General features: G+C 32.8%; 1 protein-coding gene across 2 annotated transcripts in view; it reads right to left on the minus strand.

Annotated features, from left to right (window-relative positions):
- The window catches only part of ADGRB3 (adhesion G protein-coupled receptor B3), a 682,014-nt gene that overhangs the window by 293,459 nt on the left and 373,815 nt on the right, over positions 1-14,740 (minus strand). For both annotated transcript variants that reach the window (XM_012752559.2, XM_012752558.3), the window contains one exon: positions 11,968-12,070. In XM_012752559.2, the coding sequence (XP_012608013.2) occupies positions 11,968-12,070 (103 nt within the window). The remainder of the gene's footprint in view (positions 1-11,967; positions 12,071-14,740) is intronic.

Here is a 14,740-nt window from a genome sequence, read left to right on the forward strand (position 1 = left end):
TTCCAGAGAGTTTGTTGACTTGCAAATTTCCCTAATTAACAAATCATATTTGTATAGGATCATATCTAACAAAACTTTAAGTAAAAATGTTAGATTGTACATTCATTGCAATAATTATGTATTGATTATCCACCATAACCTTCAGCATGACACAATGAGTTTTCACACTACATTATTCAAATGCTTTCTGTTGTAGAGTGTTTTCTTTCTATCTGCCTATGCACTTTCATGGATCCTTATTTTGCCCTTTGAAACTAACTTAATAATTTTTCCATTATGCAGTATCTTTAGATATGTGTAACTACAGATTCTGCCCTACCCCTGAAGAGTCTTCTCTTATCCATTAAATATACTCTATGGGTTTCGAGTCCTCTTATCCTCATCACTCATTTCCTAGAGGACACCCTTTTAAAGTGCATTGAGGGAAATCAACCACTTGTGTCTGACCTGTGCAGAGCAAAGTGGTGCTATTTCCTCTCCAATTTAGGTGTCATATTCCTAATAATGAAAACTAAGATTGCATCAGATATTTTGGTAGACTCTTCTTGAGCTTGACAGGTATTACTCATACATTGCTGTCTCTTCAGAGCTTTTAAACCCTGATTTTGGCAACCCACACATTCGTTATTGCTTCCAAGCTTTGCGTCATTACATTATAAAAACAAACATGATTAGCTGTGTCCTCACCCAAACAAGTAATTGACAAAAATAACGAATAGGCCAATGAAGTTTAAAAATACAGCCCTGAAACAGGCCACTGGCTCCCTTCCACGGGTGGACATGGTCCATTGGTGCCTCAGTGCTAACCCAGTTCTCAGACATCCATCTTGTTTACAAGTAGATAATCACTGGAGTGCATCAGACTTAGCAATATCTTTGAAAGTCTAGGGAGGGTATCTGTGAGGAGTGCTTTTCTAAATGTTGTTTTCTGGGTCCGTTGTACCATTTCTCTAAAAATAAAAATTAAACTCACTATTCTAAAATTTATAAAATCTACCCCAACCTTATTTTATTATTCATTTTCATTGGGACATTTGGCTAACTCCAATATTGTAGCACCAAAACTATTCTCCAAACTCCATCAAAGACTAGATATCCAAGGTACCTTCTTATCAAGTGCTCCTACCTTTCCATTATACTCCTAGAGCATAAAATCTCTGTCTTCCCTGAGGAAAAGGTCACAGTCTTATAGATGTAGATGAAGAGCATACTCAGGGAATGTTTATATAACAACATGAGAGAAATGCTTATGTAAATATCAGTCATAGCTTACTGAGTAAGTGAGCTTACAGATGAGGGAACAGAGAGTCATGGTCTGTGCTGTTTAGATTTATTAATAGTTTTATGAGAGAAGTGGGTCCTTATCTGGTTCTTACAGAAAGTATAGATCTCAGTGTTCAAGGAATGAAAAGGGGACTAGTGCTTCAAATTGGTTTCTTTCTCTAACTTATGAGACATTATCTAGTTTTACCTGGATTTTTCATATACCTTGTGACTTCCTGATAAATCCTCAGCCTAGCTAAAATATTGTCATACAATCATGCTATATTTATCTAGGATTTTGTTCCAAGGAGCTCAGAGTACTTTATAGGCAACAAGTTATCCTTGGAAGGTTACAATGAAGAGTATGGGATAAACCCAGTGTAGCTGAGGAACCTGACTGGTAATAGATCTTCTAAATCTAGATCACTGGTTTCAGTAATGTATAATACATATTAAGTTAAATTTCTATATAAACTAATACAGGATACTGATTATAGGCTTAATATTTCATAATTATTGCTTAGAACAGGCTAAACCACAAGAAAAATCTTAGGAAAAATATAAACTTAATTATTCCAATACCCCTTTCTTTTTTACCATCCTAAAGAAATTAATTTATACTTTCAGACAAAAGTGTAAACATGAGAAATGTTTCTTCTAGTCTTATTTCATGCCTTTGTCAGCACTCAGTTTTATCCTATACCTTCTTCATTCCTTACATCTTAGACCCTAATTGCATGTTTCTCTCTTTCTCTGTCCTTATGAAAACTTGATCACCATCCAGGTAAGAATTATTATAGGCTGCAAAATGCACCATTCAATTTTGTGTTTCACTAAACACTCTGGGATTTACATAATAAACAGACACCCATTTGTAAACATTTATTCTAGCATAGTTACCAATGTGTAATTCTCTGAGCTAAGGTCAATAAGCTAAACATTTGAAGTTTAGAAACACAAGCAGGATAAATCAGAGGAATCTTAGTACCTGGATAGACCAGTACCTGAGGAATGAGAATGTGAAATGGGAAACAAAGCAAAAGCCAATGATGAATGAATTCTAAACATTAAAACAAACAAACAAACAACAAAAATAACTGGCTAAATGGTTCTGCTGAGGAACGACTTGTAAAACATTTGTTGTAATTTTCAGATACTTTTTTCAAAGGGCCTCTGTTACAAGATCTGTTATGAGGAATTTACAGAAAATCAATAACAGGAAATGGTGAGCCCAGCAGAAAGTAGCAACAAAAAGTAGCAGCAGAGCAAGAGGAAAATAAGCAATCTGTGAGACAACCTGTAGAAGTAGATTTAAGCAATGCATCAAACTAAGAAAACACAAATTGTTAGGTAAACAAGACAAATTGGTTAAAGAAGATTAATTTACCAAGACATGTTAAATACTAAAACTACACGTGTTTGAAAACTTTAGAAAAGGATATGCTATTCTTGACAAACATGTTTTTGACAAAAACAAAAAACTCCCTCTCTTGGTTACATTCAAAATAGCATAGTTGAACTCAAGTTAAAAATATTGATACTAACATACTTTTAAGTATTTGAAAAATGTGCCATAACCCAAATTTCCTAATTATCATAGATAGATATTCTACATACCACTTTTCAATTGTTTTTGCTATTTTCTTTTACTTGTGTTTCAACATCAACCAAACTAATATTACCTATTTAATAGTAGACTATATTACCAGCTTTGTTAATGTATTTCTATAGGTGGTACTCCCTCTTTCTTTGGACTACATAACTTCTGTTTTCTTATTTATAAAATAGGAGATTTGGACATCCTTTCTAGCCCTAGCTCTCAATGATTCTAGAATTATATGCATTAGTGAATTATTTTATTCTTTCAAAACTCTCTTCCAACTCTCTTTTTTCTAAGGAATAATCACCATGTTAAATTACTTTCACAAAGCATGGAAGTCAGAAAATAAAGTCAAGGTGATGATCAAAACAAGTCTATTCATTCATTTATTCATTCATGCCAAAATTATTTAGTAAATACCTATGACATTCTAGGTACCCTTGGGTACCCAGGTATCCAACCTTGTACTGTGATACAAGGTTGAACAAAACAAAGTCCCTGCCTCACAGACTTCACTATAGTCAAGGGGGTAGGGAGAAGACAAGACAAAAAATATCAACAAGTACATATATAGTATGTTAGATAGTAACATGTGCTATAAGGAAAAGTAAATCACAGCGAGTAGGAAAGACTGGAAAATAGAGTAGATTGTAACTCTGTATATTGAAAAGCCTTCACCAATTAAGATAATATTTGAGCATAGATTTGGAAGAAGCTGGATATCAATAAAGTCACAATAAAAATGAATAAAGACCAAGGTTCTTTGCATTTTCCTTGGTTTTCTAAGTTCTAAATAAATTCAATGCACATGCTATCTTAATCACACTCTTGCTATTTTAAAAATATTTTTAAGGTGTTTTCTCTAGACCCACTCCAGAATCAACTGAGATGCTTATAAAAATGCAGATTCCTTGGCTCTGGGAATTTTGAAATTGAAGTTGAACTTATAAATCTACATTTTAATAACTATACCCACACCCCCCATATTTTAATCCACATCAAATTTGGAGAATTACTGCTCAAGAAACACACAGCAGAAATAACATGGTGAAAACATTTAGTTCTACTCTTTCAGCAATTTTGAAATATACAATCTATTATTATTTATTATAGTCACTGTTCTTTACAATTGATCACTAAAGCTTATTCCTCCTAACTGAAACTTTGTGAGGTAATGGATTTGTTAATTGGCCTGATGTAATCATTCCACATTATAAACATATATCAAAACATCACATGTACCCAATAAATATCTACAACTATTATATATCCATGATAATTTAAAAAAATTAAAAGTAATTTAAAAACCCGAAATAATATGGTTATCCTAGTCTGTTTTTATTCAAACTTTCAAATGCTTAGTGCTCATATGAAACAGTAAACTACTAACCTGGAACTTCAGAACTTTCTTGTACTTTTCATAGCTCTTTTGAAACAAAATTAATCTCTTGTCTTTGGAGGCAAAGCAAGCAAATCAACAAAGCAGCTAAGGACACGAAGAAGGGCAGTGACTTCATCATAACTATTTGAACATTTGCACTGCTCTGAGTCAGATGTTCCAGGGTGATTGTTTCTGTCACGTTGTCTAGTAAATTGGACATTGACCTCTTGAATGTGGATGGGAGAAATACTGTTCAATGGACATCACACTACCTCTTTTTAAGTTTCTAAACTTTAGACGGCAAGACATTACATAAAAATGACCTGGAATTTGCTGAGTTTAATCCTCTCTTTCTCCAGTAGAGTTTAATTGCTGTTATTATAGATAACTACACAAATGAACTTTGGGGATTTCTTGAGAACATTTCTAACATGTTTGACTTGACCTGCAAAAGACTAATTCATATCCTGTTTATAATTTTAATGCTACTTGAGAAAGAACACATCTGAGAAATCTCAGGAATGCATGCTAGGGAAGTAAGATAATAGTAGATGGATTTTTCCACAGTCAAATCTATGATAGTTCACTAATAGCTGATCTGGGAGAAAGAACACTTTTGGGGTCAGGTCTTTTAACATATAAACACCTGACATATAAACAGTCACTGAAAGAGTAAACACCACCCAAGGGGATTATGCCGCTGCAAATGTATGGTATGAATCTCAACAGGGAATAATCTGCTGAATGTTCTTCTACAAACATTTTTTCAAAGTTGTGATAAGTACTGTTCCATATTTTAGTATTTCAAATAATCCTTAGAGCTAAGTATAGGTCTTACCATCATTTTTTTGTTTGTTTGTTTTGAGGGGATAGCTGTCATGTAACCGAAGCCTAAAGAGCCTCACTGAGAAAGCAAGATTCTCTTGCTTATTTGAAATATGGTGATATAGAGTATTTGAATTGTCTTTTGAGGATTTGATAGAAAGGATCACACTGAGAACTAGTTAAGCTCGGACAGAAAAGAAAAAGTTGGCTTGGTTAAAGCACAGTGACATAAAGGCCATTGAGCTGAGAAACAGAATATTGTATTATCAGGACCAGTCACATCCATGTTACATAACTATTCTCAGGGAGTTGGCAGCTCTTTCATTGGAACACAAGGAGAAGGTATATATTTAATTTCACTTCTGCTATATAGTTACTCAGTAGCCCACATTAACCAGATGACATTAGTTTAAAGGAAATGATAACAGCTTGCTTCTTTAATTTCAGAGCTATATCGCTAAACTGAACGTACATTATTTCCTGATGAATATTTTCTTCTTGTCGAATGGGAAGCAGTAAAAAGTAGAAACAACATCAGGAATTTTTACATTTGTATCCTTCAAGGAAAACCATTGCCTCAACATATATGTTTTAGAGTGTCCTACCCACCCACGTATGATTACATCATTCCCAGAAATGGCTCCATAGAATCTGGTGCAACTCTCAACAACAACAAAAAAATGGGTCTTCTAGGGTTAAAACTGTGCAAGTATTTACTATTTGTTGAAAGTGACAAATAACTTTAATAAATGAATATTTAAATATCTAGATTCCATATAGATAGAGTATATAGTTTAGTTCTTTTTCTTGTACATCTAATAGGATATAACAATGTGCCCTAATAATAATTGCCTGGGGTTACAGCACAGACAACGGATAGCAGAGACAACTGCAATTAGGGGTGGCAGTGATAGCCCCAATCTATCAAGTGCCAGCAGAGAAGTTTGGTTAAGTTGTTTCAAGAGTACAACATATCTGTAAATGTCAGAATTGCCCTTGGTATCCGGCACCTTGTCCCACATGGCCCTTCTTTTGGCTATCTGATGATGGTGTCTCATAGTATTCCTTAATTTCCCCTAATATCCTGCCACCACTTTACAATGACAATTGTCACTATCTGGTGATTCCTTTAACTAGGTTCCTAAAGTGCTAGTATAGTAATTGACAGGACAAAATGAACTTTCTAGTGGCTAACTGATTTTCATTTAATAATATATTACCCATAAAACAATAATCTGATTTAAATGAAACTATTAATGTGTGTGTGTATATATATATATATATATATTAATTTTGCAGTGCTCCAATGCAGAGTGTATTAGTTTTCTATTGCTGCTGTAACAAATGATCACAGACATAGCAGCACAGAATGACATAAATTTATTATTTCAATTTCCACAGGTGAGAATCCTGACCTATGAGCTCAGCTGCGTCTCAGGTTAAGAGTTTCACGAGGCTGAAATCCAGGTGTTGTCAGGGCTGTACTCTTTTCTAGAGAATCTGAGGATGAATCCACTTACAGGCTCTTGCAGTGGGAGGACTGAGGTCTCCACTTCCTCCCTGGTTGACAATCACGGATTGTTTCAGCTTTTGAGGCTGTCCACATCTTTTGACTTGTGGTCCTCTTCTTCTTCAAAGCCAGCAATGGCATGTTGAGTCTTTTTACATTGCATCTCTCTGACCAGAGCTGGGAAAGGTTCTCTACTTTTAAGGGCCCATGTAATTAAACTGGTCCTACCCAGATAATCCAGGATAATTTTCCATTTTAATATCCTTGTCCTTAATCACATCACACAGAAGTTCCTTTTTACATATAACACACATGTCTCATTTGACATGTAATCACACAAAAGTCTCTTTTGACATGTGACACATTCACAGGTTCTGGGAGCTAGCATGTGGACATTTGAGGGTGGTCATTATTCTTCCTACCACACAGGGTTGACAAACCATAGCCCATGAGCCAAATCAGCACTGCTGCCTATTTTTGTAAATTACATTCTGTTGGGACACAGCCAGTCCTATTTGTTGATATATTGTCTATGGCTGCTTTCACACCATAACAGCATATTTGAGGGGATGTGACAAAAACCATTATGGCTCCTGTGCTTGACATATTTACAATCTGACTCTTAAAACTTTGTGGACCTCTGCTCCAACAATAGCTCAGTCATTCTAAAATCTTTTTGAAGAATATCAATTATGTATTAGGAATAGAAATAAATTGAATTTGAAATGTGAGAAGGCTGCTTACTCAAGTTGAGGAATTTAGGATACAACCAAAAAAAAAATGTAGCTGGAGAAAAAATTCTATCTCAATTTCAGTTGTTGGCAGAGCTATCAATCTCCTTGTCTAGTTAGCATTTCAAGACTTGCCATAAAAATTATCAAGAACTTTAAGCAGACAAAACATCAGAAATCTCTTCCAAATGGATAAAAGCTAGGGTAGAAAAATAATTTAAAAAGTGAAAATATACAAAAAAATACTCCTTTGTGAAAATTATAGATGCACAGACAGGACTTTTTAAAGCTTTGCCAAGTGATTTTTAATTTTTTGGGTTATTAGACTTTATATTCATGAAAATATCCACTGAATAATGTTGGAATTTCTTTTCATTGTTTCTCATGCTTATCTAATGGTAACAAGTATATTTATTACAGTCTTCCACTGTGATTTCTACTATGATTTATAAAGCCTGTGGCTCATGATTAATTTGGCTTATAAACATAAAACAAATTTCTTAATTTGTTAGATTTATCTTGTTAATATTTAAGCAAATATGGAAAAGAAAACAAAACCTGCCAGCCCAAATTCCCATGAGACCTTTTATGCATAGGACCAATTTAAGAACTACAAATAAACCTGAGCGGTTTTTCTCAACTCTGAAAATATCAGTAGCACCCTAACTAGACCATGAGAGTTGCTGTCCAGAGGAAGAAATATTTTAAAAATGCAAAATTAGACTGCAGGCCACTCTGTTTCCATTCAAAATGGAACTCCATAAAGACTTTATTTGTAAAAAAATGCATTTTCAGGCTTGCAAAGTTAATAGAACATGAGATAACTAAAATGTATTTTTTTTTAATTCTTCTAACTCATCTTTAAAGATGAGGATGCTATTGACCTCAGAAAGTCATAGTAGACCCAGACCTCTCTTACTCAAGGGATCCTGATAGTGTGTGTGTATTTGTGTACATAGAAATCTATTCTACTGAACTCATTTAGGTCTCAGAATTATTTTCAATAAAATTTTTAACTTTCCTTATGTATTATAGAGTCTAACAATTGATAAGTATAAATGTCACTCTGAAGAAACCTTAAGTAATATAAAAATAATATTCTTTTCCTGGGAAATATAAATTTGATATTTCCTAAAGGCAAACAATTGCTATGCTTAAGTACTAAGTCCTCTGACTTTATAGGTCATGATAATGAAGCCATAAGACTGAAAAACTGAACGAAGTATAGTGTCTTACTAATTGATGAGTTATGAGCTAGTTAAAACCGCAATTGGCTTTGCTAAACACAATTTAGAATTGCTAGGTTCCATATCCTATTACCTATCTCTACCAGTTCCCAAGGGCCTTATTATACTTAACATACTGTAAATGCTATTTGTTAAAACGCTTTTTAAAAGAACACGTTTCATTTGGAAAATGTTAACAGGCTTTTCCCTGGACTCATTATAGCTATTAATTCCCATTCTTCCTTTTTTTTTTTCACATTGCATTATGAAACGGATGTAATTTTCAAGTTAATCTTTCCTGAGTGCTCAGGAAAGTGCAGCAGATACTTTTGATATAAGAAAATGAGTGAAAGTAGACAGATTTGATATTAAAGATATGTCATATCTAAAATAGCTTGATTTTGAAGGCGATAATAATGGGTATACATATACATGAACACATAGCTTTCCATTGTTATCCACAGGGGATTAGTTCCAGAATCCTTGTGGATACCAAAATTCACAGATGCTCAGGTCCCTTATATATATTTGCATGTAACTTATGCTCATACTCTTGTACACTTTAAATCATCTATACATTACTTATAATACCTAATTCAAAGCGAGTGCTATGTAAATAGTTCTTATACTATATTTTATATTTTTATATTGTTATTTTTTATTTTTTTTCCAAATATTTTTGATCTGTGGATGTTTGAATCCATTGGTGCAGATACTTAGGGCCAAGTGTATATGTAGGTATATATATATATATATATATATATATATACACACACACACATATATATACACATATATATGAAGTTTTAGCTTATTTTAATCAATTTCAATATTCATATTTAAGATAGAACTTTTATTCATACCTTAGCTAAGATTGTTATGTTTCAACATATACCTTTTCAGTTTTCTCTTCAATGGAAATAAACTGATATCAGCATATACAACATATCTTTATAAGACTGGTAATAAATATTGTGATATTCAATAAACCAATCACATATTCCTTCCCTCAGCGAACAATAAATTATTTTGCAAAATCTAATTTAGGTGCTACAATAAATGTAACTATAACAAGCATTAGAAATTCAAAACAGTAAAATAGAAGGTCTATATATATATCCCACAGAGAACAGTGAGATAGGCATTTATATATGACCCAGAGACACTCAGTTGTATAGTTGGCAATTGGATTGTCCACTAAGGACAGACAGACACGGACAGGCACCATGCAGAGGGCAGAATCTAAATTGTAAGAGTGCTTTGAGGCTTTCTCTTTCCTAGCATAAATCCTTCTTCTTCTTCTCCCCTCCCCACCCCATTTTTATAACAGATCTGTCTATATATATAGTCTCTCTCTCTCTCTCTCTCTCTCTCTATATATATATATATATATATATATATACACACATATATATATATATATATATATAGTATAGTATTCTTTTAGAAACTGGTTATTTCACTTACTCAAAATATTGAAAGACACAGAATTAGTTCTGAGTGACTTGTGATAATTATCTCATCATTCTTGTATGCTGGCTTTCTTTGCCATTCCAGTGCTAGCTGGTGCTTAATAAAATTTGTTGACTCTACACTCTGTTTTCCATATGCAGAAAAAAATTTTTTGTACATAGTTTATTTCTTTTCCAAATTGGCTGACAAAATATATTCTCAGAAAAGATTGACCCAAAACTTAAATATGTTCATTTCAAATAGTTTTATTGAATTAAAATAATGAGATTGTTTAATCAACATTATTTTTGAGGTTACTCTTTTTCAACTCACCCAAATTTTTTTCCTTTAACATATTCTTTAAATTCTAAGCGATGATTTCACCTTTATTTAGCTAAGTCTTATGAATGTTCATTTACAGAGTGTTTTCTTAACAAAAGACAGGGTACACATTCTATAATAATACTATGTTGCTTTTTCAATAATTCCGTAATCTGATATAAGGAATTAATGTCTCTTACTACTTTTCACCAATGTTTGTAACTATATAGGCAATATCACAATAAACAATAAAAACAAATAAATAGATATTTTCATAAAAATCTTTGAACACACAAATAAATAAATTCCTTATTCAAAAGCAAATGTTCAAATGTTAAAAGTATCTTCCAGTTTTCAGTGCAGTAAAGAGATTAGGGCTATACTAAGGTATGAGGAGGTAGATATTATAGAAATAAAACACATTCTTGAGGTTAGATAAAACCAGTATGGTCACATTTTGGCAAAAGTAGGAACAGACCTAATAGTTTAAATATTAATCATGATGTTCAAAAATTATTGCAGAGAGGCTTGAAGTTTTTATTAAATAATCTAGGAAGCCTGAGGCATTTTAGTAGAAAGTGGTTCACAGGGAAGATTACTATAATTTTTCAATAAAACGAAGGCTGATTTCTTGGGGAAATCAGAAGTTAAACCATAGCAGAAAATACACAAGTTTTGTAGGTGAATGGATGTGAGTATAAAATCTGTTATGTCATTTACCGACTATCTGAACTTGGGAAAATGACACAATCACTTTTTGCTTCAGATTTTCTTTTTTTCTTTTCTTTCTTTCTTTCTTTCTTTCTTTCTTTCTTTCTTTCTTTCTTTCTTTCTTTCTTTCTTTCTTTCTTTCTTTCTCTCTCTCTCTCTTTCTTCTTTTTTTTTTGTATGTACAAGTCAACTTCAAGGAAACTTTGCAAAGAATAAAAAATAAGTACATCTAAAGCATGAGACTGACTTATTTTAATGCAGAAAGTATGAAAGTATAATAAAGGCTATGATAGGAATTACCTTCCTTGCCCCTACCCATCAATGATTTAAGTATTTAAAGTGAATGTAAATGATACGTAGAAATAAATTTGTATATAGGACTGAATAAGATCTGAAGTGTTTCTTATCATTCTGGGATGGAAGATTTAGATTTAGATTTAGATTTAGATTTAGATTTAGAAGATTTAGATTTACACCACTGGAGCACCCAGGTAGTTATAAGAAACCTTTCCTGATCCTTGACTTAGTACTTTTAAATGTCACCCAACAGCCCTTCCCCTGAGTTAATCACTCCCCTTTGCCCTATGTTTATAACTTCTACTGCTGCATGCAACTTAAATTCAGCCTTTCCTATCAAAAGACAGGATCTTATTCATTCTTATTCGTCCCCAGTGCCTAGCACAGAGCTTGGTAAAGATATGTGCACTGACAAACATTTTATTAACTATTATCTTGGATAAATTAAAGAGAGTTTTATCACAAACAAAAGCATAGAATATTATGGCATTCTGTTTCTATATAATACATATGCTGACCACAAATTAATTTATTTGCAACTATAAAAGCTGAAAGAATGTGTTCTGGTCTTATCTGTAAAAAGAGTGACAGTTAACCCTCTTTAAAAGGTAATTCTATAAGTAAGTCAATGCCAAGTGAATGGTACTTACATTAGCCAAATGAGCTAGTTCTATCTCCAGAAACGAATCAGTCGTTTTGGGTTCAGGCCTTATTGTGACCACGATGATTTTGGAATTAACGACAGTATAATTTCTGAAACAGAGTAATTATGATTAAAAGTAGAAAGGATTCATGAAAAGTATGAATTCCTATTGCTCAATACATTTTGGGATGATGTTAAGTAAGTGCATGCTAAGCAAAAACATAGATACCACAGAGTTATTTATGGAAAGACGTAGTTGATCTACTGTTATAATAAAGTCCTGTGTGGAACTAGAAAACTTTGAGATGGGGGAAGAAGCCACTTTAGCATTTTAGATGCAGAAAAGATGAAAAAGCAACAGCACTGACAAGCTTTCGATTACTTAAATCTGATTCACCTACAAGAGTAATGGATTGTAAATTCAAACCTTCAGGCAATCTTTGAATGATTATAATTTGTTCTCCAGGAGATCAAATATTCTTCTAACAAAGTGCTGTCTTGGCATTTTTTAGACCATCCCATAAATAATTGCAATGTGGAATAATATGATATCAAGTAAAGTTTAAATATAAATAAATGCTGTTGCTAATTATAGATAATTCTTTATTTCAGCACTAATTCACTATTCTCAATCTAAAAAACATATTTGCCTTTTGAAATATCCTACCAAATGAAGGTCAGTCACAAAGAAATTATTTTAAATAAAATCATATATAAAACCTACAAGAAATTATCCATACTATAAATATATAAAACTGAACCAACTTTTTCTTGCACATATAGCTTTTTATTTCACAATACATAAAATGCTGCAGATCACCAAGTTTTTAGAGATGTGAAGATTTGATTACACTTTTAACTATTTGAAGAAATACTCGTGTGTGTGTTTCTGTGTGTGTGTGTATTTCATCTATTCTTTTTGATTTGAAATAAATCACCTGTTCCAAAGTTCATACACTATTCTGGGGAATTCATATCAGGTATCAAAGACAAAATCATTTGGGTATTTTTTCTTCTTTTTAGTTTTTTAAAGCAGGATTGACAGATAATAAAATTCATTAATTTTAACTATACAGCTTAATGCTTTTGATACTTGTATACCACCATGCAAGCGCTACCACAATCACATTAGATAACCAATCTCTATCTAAACAGTGTCCTGCAGCTGTTTGCACTTCATCCCCTCCTTTCCCACGTTCCCAGGCAACAATGAACATGCTGTTACTATAATTTTGGATTTTCTAAAATTTCAATTAAATAGAATTATACAGTACACAAACTTTTGTGTTTGACTCAATTCACTCAGCATAATGTTTTTCAAATTCATCTATTCTGCTTCTTCTATAGCTGAGTAATGCTCTATAGTATGGTTAAACCACAATTTGTGGCTCTGTTAACCAATTAAGTTAGCAACCCTTTGGGTTATTTCTGTTTTGTAACCTTTATGAAAAATAGCCTATCATATTTGGGTCATATGAATAATTGTCATACATACTTTCTGTGTGGACATGTATTTTCATATCTTGGGCAAATACCTGGAAGTGGAATTTCTTGATCATGTTTATAAAGGTATGCTTACTTTTATAATTTATTGCCATACTGTTTTCTAAAGTAGTTGTAACATTGAAGTCATGTAATTCTGATATGGTAGAACAATGTTGAACCTTGCGTTCCTTGTGATAATGTTTTCTTTACTGAGATAGTCTTTGGCACAAGATTTCACCAGAAAAAAAATGCAGAGCTATTGAGCATAACAGTAAATTGGAAAAAACAACAAATTATAAATCTATTTTGTTTTTCTTAGTGAGGAGGGGGCTGCAAACAGAGAGAGCTGGTTAATTATTCTTTGTTTCATATAATACTAAATGAGTCAATTGACGTTAAGGTGCATTGAGGAGGATATAACACTAAGCTCCAAATGCCAAACTCTCTTTGCCAAATTATTCTTCCTTGTTTCACTGTGAGTAAAAGTGATCAGAGAATAGATGAAATTAACAAAGCTAAGAGATGATTCTGGGAGATTGAACATAACAGCAGAACTGACAGTTCTCCCAGAGAATGGAAAAGTGTACAATTCTTGTGGTTTTGGACAATGTCCACAATTCATCACCAGAAAAATTATGAACATTTCTGCCAGAGGTCAGTCAGTCCTGAACAAACAATGTAAGTTCCTTTTTCAGATTAGCCTGAATATGTTTAAGTTCTGGTTTCGCTACTTTAAAAAAAAATATTGATGTTTCACTAAAATTCCATCTGATCTTTTACTCTGGTTCTGTTTACAATCCTACTTTTCTGCTTTTAATAAAGCCTAATGACTTCTAATTTTAATTAATTTTAGGTAATTTTTATACTAGACAGGTATCTGTATTATTTTTAAATTGCATATGTAGATAGTTTAGTGGAAAATTTAGATGAGGGTATTCTATGTAGTAGTTTGTGATATTGTTAAGCTATTTATGAAGTTCTTTGGCTCTGAGAAGCAAAGTAGCTAAGGTAAGCAGTTCTATGTAGGGTGTGTTACACTGTGTCAGGTTCACCAGGTATTCTGCTGTCTTGGTGGAAAAAGTCCTTGGGGGATAGAGTTGGCATTATGGCTTTGCTAAATTGTGTGTGTATTTGTGTGTGTGTCTAAATGTGTGTTGTAACACATTTATTAATAGAAAAAATTTGGGAAAGGAAGTGTGCCAATGCCAATTTATTTATTCATATGGCTGTGTTTATCATATTTATGTGAGTAAACCCTTGTCCTTGTGCCACAATATAGTAAAGTGTACCTACAG

Source organism: Microcebus murinus, chromosome 5 (genome assembly GCF_040939455.1).
Source record: "Microcebus murinus isolate Inina chromosome 5, M.murinus_Inina_mat1.0, whole genome shotgun sequence".
NCBI lineage: Eukaryota > Metazoa > Chordata > Mammalia > Primates > Cheirogaleidae > Microcebus > Microcebus murinus.